The sequence below is a fragment of the Nerophis lumbriciformis genome, linkage group LG13 (genome assembly GCF_033978685.3).
Source record: "Nerophis lumbriciformis linkage group LG13, RoL_Nlum_v2.1, whole genome shotgun sequence".
In the NCBI taxonomy this organism is placed as follows: Eukaryota; Metazoa; Chordata; class Actinopteri; order Syngnathiformes; family Syngnathidae; genus Nerophis; species Nerophis lumbriciformis.
In genome coordinates this window covers 47,488,966-47,500,600 of record NC_084560.2, presented here as the reverse complement: position 1 = coordinate 47,500,600, position 11,635 = coordinate 47,488,966, and the positions used below count along the sequence as shown (strand labels likewise).

Below are 11,635 nucleotides of genomic sequence, written 5' to 3'. Positions count from 1 at the left end.
AAATGGTGTATTGTCGAAGGTTATGTTATATGTACGCTCTTTCAAATGCATCTGGTTCAACTATTCGGTAAAAATGCATGTATTAAAACAATAATCCGGGTTTGACTTCGTTGTTCTGTTATACTCCGAGGTCAAGTGAACGCAGCATTAGCAATTCCGGCCTTAGCCACAGTGAGGCGCTGTTCGACTATTCACGTAAAGCGGTCGGTGAACATGTGAAATATGCAATATGTTATCACCAAGCTAGGACTTAAAATGATCTCTTTTCATAGATAAATGCAAAAGATCCAACGATCTTTTTGTATGTAAATGAGGTACGATGTTTTGAATCCTAAATTGCTTTAAAATAAACTGAATTAAAAGTAGTGTTTATAAGGCATACTTGCCAACCCTCCCGGATTTTCCGGGAGACTCCCGAAATTCAGCGCTTCTCCCGAAAACCTCCCGGGACAAATTTTCTCCCGGAAATCTCCCGAAATTCAGGCGGAGCTGGAGGCCACGCCCCCTCCAGCTCCATGCGGACCTGAGTGACGTGTTGACAGCCTGTTCACAACATTGCCGTAAACAGCAATGTTGTGACACTTTTAAACAGGACAATACTGCCATCTACTGTACATGCATATGTGACCCACCCATAATGTGTCACATTTTTGTGTTGATTTATTTAGTTTATTTTGTGGTTTGAATTCGTTTTTGGAGCTGTCATTACACATTTATCAGTATTCACATTGGTCAGTAGGGGGCAGTAGGGCGTTTCTTCCCAATTGAATGCTATCACCTGCAGACCGGAAGTGTCTTGTCATTCTGATGAGCGCGACCAGTCTGTGAACAATTGAAACGTCCTGTGTGCTTTTTCCTCCTGTATAACAGGTTAGTTTTGGTGAATCAACTCACTGAATAATATCCATGTGATCTTTATAAGTTTAAGTACACATTCTTATGGTGGAGCCTAACTCTAAAGTGTTTGTGAGTTGTAGTTTGTGTTTGTGAATGAATCCAGTGCACAGCTGCAGTAATCAATACAAAAAGGCGACGTGAGTGCGCAATGTTTGTATAGGAACTTCTGATCCTAATTCAGACTCCCAAATTAGAGCTCCCGTTTTCTTATTGATTTTATAATGTATATTTGTATAATGTGTGTGTTCTGAAATAGTGACAAGAGAATAGAACAAGGATGGACAATTCAACCCTTAACTCAACAATGAGTAGATGAGTGTTATGTGTGTGTATATGTGTAAATAAATGAACACTGAAATTCAAGTATTTCTTTTATTTATTCATATATATATATATATATATATATATAGCTAGAATTCACTGAAAGTCAAGTATTTCTTATATATATCTCTCTTAACCACGCCCCCCACCCCCCACCTCCCGAAATCGGAGGTCTCAAGGTTGGCAAGTATGTTATAAGGGCCTTAAACGTCAGCAGTCTGAAAACATTTGGGGAAAAAAAAATATAAAAAAAAGAATTATTTGACAGTATGATGCAATAAGAAGACAACAAACTATTGAACCATTAAAAAGTAAGTGCTGATGAAGTCAAAATACCCAAAACAAAAGGAGCCGGAATGTTCTTTATTTTGGAGATTTGCATGCAAGACAAAAATAGGCTGCATTGAAATTCCACATCGTGGCGTCACCTTGTGGCATGTTCTGAACTCCAAGGTCTTCCGGAGACTATGTCTGCAATTCAAGGTTGTTTTTTGTCTGTCACAAAAAATAATAAAAATAATAAAATGCCTCACGTATACTTTCACTTTATTGATGGACATGTCACTTGCAGTGGACATTTTTTCTCTTTATGTCTGCTCAGCTAAGTTGCTACGTGGTTAATTGCATATCAGCTCTTTACATGATCAAAAATAAGGGCACTCGTCAGTTATATTTTTTGATGAATGAGCTAAAAATAGATTGTATTTTCCTTCGCTACATGTCTGTATTTGTGAATACATTTCATAAAAATATAGTGCAAATTTGTTAGCCTGTGCTTTACAGCAGGCTGATTAAGAGGGTTGGAGGCGGAGCTTATTATCAGCATTGACAAGGCCCCGCCTCCTGCTTTCTGGGCTTCCACAGACACGTGACATCACCCTCAGCAGCAGGCTGCTTCAGTCTCAGAGGTTTATGACTCTTTAGTCTGTAAGCCAAAGTCAAGAAAATGGCTTCCACGTGCTCCTCCTCAGCCGGGTCCTTGGCCGAGGCTTCAAAGAGGGGCATGTTGTGTGCGTCGGCCAGGCACTGGGCCGCAGACGTGGGCACCTCGCGACGGTCCCTTAGGTCGCACTTGTTTCCCACCACCACGCGCGGCACTAGGGGCCCCACGGAGTGACGGCCGCACTCCTCGATCCACTCGGGGAGGCTCTGGAAAGTGGCCAGGCTGGTGACGTCGTACACGAAGATGACGGCGTGAACGCTGCGGTAGTAGTGGTCCACCATGCTCTTCCGGAAACGCTCCTGGCCTGCCGTGTCCCATATCTGCAACTGGCCCCCCCAAAGATGCAAATGTTAAAAGCCAAAACATTAGCAATGTGATATAATTGTGCAACTGAAGAGACTACTTCCAACCAGAATGGCTTGTCTTGTAATACCTCTTTCTAGCTAGTGTCATATAGTCAATATTTTGAATGTTATGAGTAGAGATGTCCGATAATATCGGACTGCTGATATTATCGGCCGATTAATGCTTTAAAATGTAATATCGGAAATGATCGGTATCGGTTTCAAAAAGTAAAATTTATGAAATTTTAAAAGGCCGCTGTGTACACGGACGTAGGGAGAAGTACAGAGCGCCAATAAACCTTAAAGGCACTGCCTTTGCGTGTTGGTCCAATCACATAATATCTACAGCTTTTCACACACACAAGTGAATGCAAGGCATACTTGGTCAACAGCCATACAGGTCACACTGAGGGTGGCCGTATAAACAACTTTTAAACAGCCAGCTCGACAGCGTATGTACTGTAGTTGTAATAATACGCATGACGTGCTGCGTCTATCATGATCAACATTTAAAGTGTGACTCACTCCAAGGACAGCTGGCCAGGGACATTTTTTCCGGTTTATTTGGGTAAGCAGTACGTTTATGTCGAAATAGCTTGGCTCCAAGTTCCACATTTATGGAGTTGTCACTTTCACACCACTCTCTCGGCTTCCGTCTGCTCCAATGTGTAACCCTTCCTCCGTGCTCCTTTATAGAAGCAGCAGTTCATCCTTCGTATGTTCAGCTTCAAAAAGATATGGTTGTGAATCCTCATTTGTCCAAAAATAGTCGTCTTCGTTGTCTGTTATTGATTCTGCCATGATTAGAAGACAAACACGCGTTTGTTTCCGAAAGTAGGAACACACATTTGTTGCCGGAAATGGACGTGCGCTGCTATGGAAATGGCAATCAATGCGCTGAAGAAATCAGTGCCCCACCCATTGATTAAAATGATCAAAATACGGTAAATATTGAACATATTACATATTGTTATGAACATGTCTGTTACTACATACATACACACACACACACACACACACGAACACGCACACACACACAGGGTGTCCCAAAAAAAGTATACACACTTTAAAGAATTGTAAACTAGGTGTTTATTTTAATTTGTTTAATTTTCAACATGTAAAAGAATTTACGAACATCTTTCTATTGTTTCGTCACCGCCTGTTCTCAAACTGATGTCCGTTCTGGTCCAGACACGACCGACAACGCGAAGCGATGGAATAGCACACACCATGAAACAATTCCCTTGGTATTTGCATGCATTCCCTTTCAATGGTTGCTCTCAATTCAATGACTGTTGCAGGTCTCTTTACGTAAACCTTGTCTTTTAGGTATCCCCATAAAAAGAAGCTCCCATCAAGGAAGGATCTAACATCGCGATGTTAAATCCTTAATGGGATCTTGCCAAACAGGTGGATTGGACAGAGGGGTTTTGTTGAATACCCTCCACGTTCACCAGACCTCCCACCACTAGACTTCTTTTTATGGGGACAAAATGTGCAGGCAGCATACTCCTTCCTCTTCCAGCTGTCCTGGATGAACTGAAATTATTTTTTCCAATCATTTTGGAACTTGCAAGCGTACTTCTCCTTCTTACTCGTCGTCGCCATGTCTCTTCTTCGTTCTTCTGCTTCGTCTATGTTATGCTTTTGGACATTACTACTTGCTGTAGTTTTGAAGCAATGCATGATGGGAATCGGGATGTTGTGTGTCAGTGTATGAACGTGTCGGCTGGAATAAACACACGCTGAGAAATAGCTCTGTGCCTGCCTACTTTATGGGTTATAGATAAACCTATGGATAACGGACACATATATAATAGTCTCCTTTTCAGGTGAGAGACGACGCTGAAGGCAGTGCCTTTAAGGCACGCCCCCAATATTGTTGTCCGGGTGGAAATCGGGAGATTTTCGGGAGAATGATTGCCCTGGGAGATATTCGGGAGGGGCACTGAAATTCGGGAGTCTCCCGGGAAAATCGTGAGGGTTGGCAAGTATGGTTTATTGATTTTCAAATGCGCCAGAAAATAACCTGTTTTGTACAATGCCCAGTGGTGCGTAAATGTGTTTCTGTATAGTATTGGTGACATCAGTGATGGTATTTTGAGAGGTAATCTTTCAAGTCGGACATCGTACTCGACAGGTGGGAAACGCTGTTGGAGATCTTTTTTCCAGTCTGTTGTGGCCAGTGCCCTGTACTTTGCAGTGGTTGGTTGGGGGAGCAGTACCAGCAAAAGGCACTTAAACCGTATTGACAAACTGATCCGGACAGTCGGCCAAACTATTGCTATCATGGACAATCCTGCCCACCCACTCCACCAGACAATTGAGGGACGGCGGAGCTCATACTCCAACAGGCTCCTTCAGCTTTGTTCCCACACTGTGCGATTCAAGAACTCCTTCATTCCGCACTCCATTCAGCTGTATAATCACTCGCCATACAGCAATAGATGATATCTGTATATTACCTGACCGCTTCTATGTTAGCTACCTCTCTTTGTTTATAATGTATTTTTTCTGCTGGATCTACTCTCTATTTTATGCTGCCCTTTTTTTTTTGCTGCAGCTGTTACATATACTGTAATATTGTACATGGTAATTGGGATTTGTTATATATTGTATATACTATATAAAAATAACATATAATAATATAACATATCAGTATATATTGCATACTGTATATATAATATGTAAATATTACATACAGTATATGTTATATTTTATATTGCTACTATAGACATTTTTGGTCTACTTTATACCTGCATTATCCTTTCCAGCCATACCCTTTCAATCCTTTGTAACTGAGCTACTGTGTGGAACAATTTCCCTTGTGGATCAATAAAGTTTGTCTAAGTCTTAGTCTAAGTTTTAGTGGTCAGAGTATGCTTTGTCAATAAATGTTCTTTTCTTTTTCATATTATACTTTTCCCACCTACAAGTCAGCCCACAATCTTGTCTTTAACGAGCATCTTCCGCTTCTCGTGACAGGAATATATAATAATCTGTTCTGCAGAATAGTAATTTTCATTTTTGTACATGAAATATGAAATTATTGATTTTTTATCATATGAAATATAAAATGTAAATCCAACCGTTTTCACATATCATTGTTGCTAATCGACACCGAAAAATAACACGTTTTTGGAAAGTAAAGTAAAAAAAAAAGTTTTTTATTTTATTTCATTCATTTGTATATGGAAATAGATATGGGGGGAAATGACCGTTTATTCGAATTTTATGTTAAAAATCCCCCCAAAAAATAGAAAAACAAAGTGTTTGTATTTGTTTGGTGTCTATAAGAGCAATAACATCTAAAACATTATGATTTTCATTCATATAACAAAAGTCAAAATACCGAGCAACATAAACAGAGAAAACGACCAAAAATTGGGTTTTTTTTCACATTTTGATGGATGTATTTTGACACAGGAAAGTTTTATTTTCAAAGTAAAAGCGGGGATAGTGTTGTATCTTTAAGTCTAGCACATACGGCCCACCACTGGTAAATATATATTGTTTGTGTGTACAATTGTTCAATATAGAAAATATATTTAAAAAATGTATTAATGAACATTGAAAAAATTTACAATTTATAAATTGCCCTCTATATCGTTTCGGAGTATGGGGCAGGGCCGACATCCGGGCAACTGAGCTACATACGGGTTCTTCGAGCCATAGCAACCTGACTGACGTTGAAAACAAACCGTCGCCATTACTCTTTAACCTGTCGACCTGCGCTGATTAAACCCGTCATTCTGCCTCCAAAATGCCCAAAAACTGTGTTGTTTTTGGTTGTGCAAACCACAACTGGAAACAGGGAAAACAAAGGTGGTATTTTGTTCTGCCAAAGCGTGCTAAAAGCCCACAGAGACGAGACAAATGGCTCGCAGCTTTACACCGGGAAAACGAGGACGGTTCTCACTGGAGTCCCCCAAAATCCCGGGTCGTGTGTTCGGATCACTTCGTTTCTGGTAAATATAAGGAACAAAAATCCACCTTCTTAACCACAACTTGGCTATACCGTCCATGCTAATGTTGAACCCGTTGAATTTTTACTGAATAACGTTCGACAGCTGAAGTTGTTGTTGTTGCACAACAATAACATACGGTATAAAGGCTATTTTCGAAAACCGGTTTCATTTAAATTTGCACTTAACGGTTGGGTTTTTAAAAACTAATAAACCCTATAATTTTCATGTTGCCATTTAATCAACTTTTCAAGACAGTCGTAAAATGCTGTCTGCAAGTCTCCTTTGTTGTAATCAAACATTACTTGTAGTTGTAGCCCTCAAATCTCTCAATATTTTTTCATTTTTTCCCTCTCAGGACGACCTGTAAAGAATCCCATGCACCCTGATTATGCACCATCCATCTTACCTCACCTGCCACAGAGTGAAAAGAAGGCATCCCATAGGATGGACAGTTACGAGCGACATCAACTGACAACTTCAAAGCGTGAATCGGCAGCAGAGAACTCAAAAAGTACAAAGAAACACTGTGGGAAACGACTACCTTTCAGTGATCTAACGGAAAGGACAAATGAGTGTGAAAACATTGAGCCTGCTGCAATCAATGTTAACATGTTGACTGAGCTGCTGAGAGAAGAGTCAACCCAGCCTGATGAGTGAAAACGCCTGTAATTTTAAATAAATAATTCAGTTAAAAAAAGGAACAGTAATTCAGCAAATAATAAATCATAATACTGAACTGAATTTGAATGAGCTCTCTACAGATATAATAAATATACAGATACTGGTAGCCACCGTGTCATCCTTATTATCATTTATCAACATACCTTGGGTGATTTAACCATTTTTATGTTATTTATTCGTTATATAACAACCGAAGCTAACAACCGACCTGGTGCGCTTGTGAGGTAGACATAAAGATTTCCAAATTCCATGTCCGGCCATTGTGTAGGATTATCAGTCCACGCATCTGCTGGAAGGCGGTAAGGGCAGTCGTTTAATCCAACTACAGAACATTTTAACTCCTATCTTAACCTAGCCTCACTGGAAAGACTATTTACATAATCATACGCCATTTAGAACAGTTTAAAATGCCGTGAAACCTCGTTAAATGCCTTTTCTGTCAATGCTGTGTTCGCTGTGAGCTGGTTTGTTTTCAACGAATTCAATATGGCGACCGGTTGCTAGGGGATTGGCAGGCGGAAGTGACGTAGGTCCGCCCTCGCCTATTGTGACGTTTTCCCAAAAAATATTTACCGGCATGAATAAACATATTTGGTCTTCAAACTAGTGAAGTTTTACTGTAGAAATGTTCTAGCTACGAATGTGATGTTTGTATGCTGTAATTACATGTGTGTTTAGTGAGCTAGCATGGCCGTCTCACCTTGATGACTTCCCCGTCCAGCCTCAGCGTCTTCTCCCGGAAGTCGACGCCGATGGTCGCCTCGGGATTGTTCAGGAAGGAACCGCCACAGAACCTGTGAGTCAGACACGTCTTCCCCACGCTGGTGTCTCCTATGACGATGATTTTGAACACGCGACAGTTGCTGTCTTGGTATGACGACGACAGCTCAAGAGAGTCGTCAATCAAGTCTTCGCCGCCGGCGGATTTGTGATCTATTGCCATGATCGCTCATCTTTGGGATCTATTGCCATCGCTCATCTTTGTGATCTATTGCCATCGCTCATCTTCTTATGTGTGATCTATTGCCATGATCGCTCATCTTTGTGATGTATTGACATCGCTCATCTTCTTCTCGCGGTGTGTGGACTCGCTGCACTGCCGCTGAACCGAATGGGTGGGAAATATCGCGAGAACTAGCGAGAAAGTACACCGGAAATGAAATGTCAACAACGTTCACTTTTTTCCTTTATTAATATAATACATTTGATTAAAATTCGGATTTCATTACAAAATTTGACATTATATTTGACCCTATAAATAACTTATATCCAATAAATTGCAAGTGACCCTATTTTAATATTGACAATTCTACTTATTTATGCCTAACTTTTGAGTTCGCTTTGTGTGTATAGATCATTAATAATAAATCTTTTTAGGGCCCGCATGGCCCATTGCATAAGGACTCCCACAGGGAGTCCTTATGCAATGGGACATAAGGACCTATTGAATTTCTAAGGTTTTATTATTAGGGCCCGCATGGCCCATTGCATAAGGACTCCCACAGGGAGTCCTTATGCAATGGGACATAAGGACCTATTGAATTTGTAAGGTTTTATTCTTTATTATTATTATTATTATTCTTCCGTAACTTTGCGCTGTAATTTGACCCCCTTAGCATGCTTCAAAACTCACCAAATTTTACACACACACAGGCCCGGCCCTAACCAATCTGGCGCCCACATCGGCAGTGAAGTGTATATACTCACAAGAACCCGAATAGCTTGGGGACGGCGTGGCGCAGTGGAAGAGTGGCCGTGCGCGACCCGAGAGTCCCTGGTTCAATCCCCACCTAGTACCAACCTCGTCATGTCCGTTGTGTCCTGAGCAAGACACTTCACCCTTGCTCCTGATGGGTGCTGGTAGCGCCTTGCATGGCAGCTCCCTCCATCAGTGTGTGAATGTGTGTGTGAATGGGTAAATGTGGAAGTAGTGTCAAAGCGCTTTGAGTACCTTGAAGGTAGAAAAGCGCTATACAAGTACAACCCATTTATCATTTATCATAGCTTTGTCTTTGACCTTTTTTTTTTACTTACAACTATACCTAATATATAAAGGGGTGGAAAAGTGACTATTACCTGCAGGGCAAACATTAGCTAACCAGAAGGCAATAACAATGTAAACAAAAAACACCTGCTTAAAAGATCTAATACAAGGAATGTAAGGTGGGAGTACTGTAATTACCTAACGTTACATTATTATTTTCCATAACAATTTAGCCCCCTCCACAATATTAACCCGACGTTAAAACAGAACTAGCTATTTATTGATTAGCAATTGCCGAATCATGTAACATTAGCTTAATGCTAAAAAGCCAGGTTACTATCACATTCTGTAACAGACAAATAATTTCATGTAGGCTAACGTTACCTACCAGCTACCTCTGTCTTTTTCTCGTTTCTCCTCCTCTTCTTTTCTCTTTTTTCTTCCCTGGGCACCTGACAGTTTTGGCCGTTTTGACATCTTGTGTTGATTTTTTGATGTGGTGACGTCCAAAAAGAGTCATGATACGGGAAGGGAGGGGGCGCACCGTGCGGGGGGAGGAGGGGGGGCGTAATGTTGTAACAAATAATATTTCTATTAAATAGGCTTTACTTTGCATTTTAATTAACGTGAGATTATTTTTTGTATTTAGAAATAATAGTAACAACTTTTTTTTTTCTTTTTTTTTTCTCCAACATTTGTGGCACTGGCATGGCGCCCCCTGATGGACGGCGCCCTTAGCATTTGCCTATACGGCCTATGCCACGGGCCGGCCCTGCACACACATCAGTAATATACGGCAAAACTTTTTATCAAAAAACCAAACCCCAAAACTCAAAATTGCGCTCTAGCGCCCCCTAGGAAAAAAAAAACTAGACTGCCTGTAACTCCCACTAGGAAGGTCGGAGAGACATGAAACAAAAACCTCTATGTAGGTCTGACTTAGAACTAGTTTTCATAATTGTATATCCTCGGGCAAAAATCAACAGGAAGTTGGCAATTCCCCCTTCAAGACAAAAAAGTACTAAAAACAGTCACTTTTGCCTCTTTGAGCTGTAATTTGACCCCCTTAACATACTTCAAAACTCACCAAACTGAACACACACATCAGGACTGGCTAAAATTGTGATTTAATGAAAAAACCTAACCCCAAATCTCAAAATTGTGCTCTACCGCAATTTTTTAATAAAACGCAGAAAAAACTGCTCCTGGGAAGAAAAAAATGACAAAACTGCCTGTAACTCCCACTGGGAAAGTCAGAGAGACATGAAACAAAAACCTCTATGTAGGTCTCACTTAGACCTACTTTTCATAGATTGACAACCCTCAGCAAAAATCAACAGAAAGTTTGCAATTTCCCCTTCAAAACAAATTTTTTTTATAAACCGGTCACTTCTCTTCAAACATTACCTCCTCTGAGCGCGTTTGTCGTTTCGGCAAACAACATAAAACCTGCACCAATTTTAGTCATGTAGAACTGTTACTTAATGTTCATAATCATGCACTTAAAATGCAACATAACTTTTGACAGCTCTCATTATGATACATGACTGCAACTACTATAATAAACATATTAAACTACTATAAAGGGATAATGTTTTTGATTCAGTAGATATCTTAGTGTTGAATAGAATTACTTTTAACGGTCTTTATGGTAATGGTTTAGAACAGTGGTGTCTAAAGTGCGGCCCGGGAGCCATTTTCGGTTTTATCAAACACAAAATGAATTAGATATTAATGACATGTATTCTTGGATATTACGCTAACTTGCTTAATCACATACAGCAGGGGTCCCCAAACTACAGCCCGCGAGAAGTTTTTTATTAATTTGTCCGACCGCTTCTGTGTTAGCTACCTCTCTTTGTTTATAATGTTATTTTCTGCTGGATCTACTCTCTATTTTATGCTGCCCTTTTCTTTTATTTTTGCTGCAGCTGTTACATATACTGTAATATTGTACATCAGGGGTGTCCATCTCATTTGAGCTCAGGGGCCGCATGGAAGGAAATCTGTGCACACGTGGGCCGGACTATTAAAATCATGGCATTAAAACTAAAAGATAAAAACAACTTCAGATTGGTTTCTTTGTCTTTCTTTGGCCAAAAATAGAACAAACACATTCTGAAAATATTACAATAAAAGTATAGGAAAAAATACCCGGCAGCGGTAAAGTTTAGATCAGTGGTCCCCAAACTACGGCCCGCGGGCCGAATACAGCCCGCCAGCGTCCAAAATCCGGCCGGCAGGATGTCTCAAGGTTGTTGTTTTTTAATTTGTCCTTTCTAATCTATTTTCTACCGCTTGTTACTCTCGGGGTCTCCTAGCCGCTCAGGGAAATCATAATGTCTAAAAATGCATTTTCCCATTGATAACTTGACATCATCACGCCACAGTGTAGTGTGTGAGGAATATATATATATATATATATATATATATATATATATATATATATATATATATATATATATAACGGGGGGTGCTTACAAACATCAGTTGTCTA

The 11,635-nt window shown here is 40.2% G+C and overlaps 1 protein-coding gene across 1 annotated transcript; it reads right to left on the bottom strand.

Moving 5' to 3' along the window:
- Positions 1-1,566: 1,566 nt before the first annotated feature.
- LOC133613279 (ras-related protein Rab-33B) lies at positions 1,567-8,274 on the bottom strand. Its single transcript, XM_061970683.2, has 2 exons — positions 7,855-8,274; positions 1,567-2,487 (listed from the first exon to the last, which is right to left on the bottom strand). Exons 1-2 carry the CDS (start codon positions 8,095-8,097, stop codon positions 2,038-2,040), a joined length of 693 nt encoding a protein of 230 aa, XP_061826667.1. The 5' UTR covers positions 8,098-8,274; the 3' UTR covers positions 1,567-2,037.
- Between the last annotated feature and the right edge of the window lie 3,361 nt (positions 8,275-11,635).

Bases quoted from the DNA above. Each gene is read 5' to 3' on its own strand.
- LOC133613279 (XM_061970683.2), bottom strand. From the start codon at position 8,097: ATGGCAATAGATCACAAATCCGCCGGCGGCGAAGACTTGATTGACGAC. The intron at 2,488-7,854 runs GTGAGACGGCCA...TGGGGGGGCCAG, and splicing joins TGGACGGGGAAGTCATCAAG to TTGCAGATATGGGACACGGC.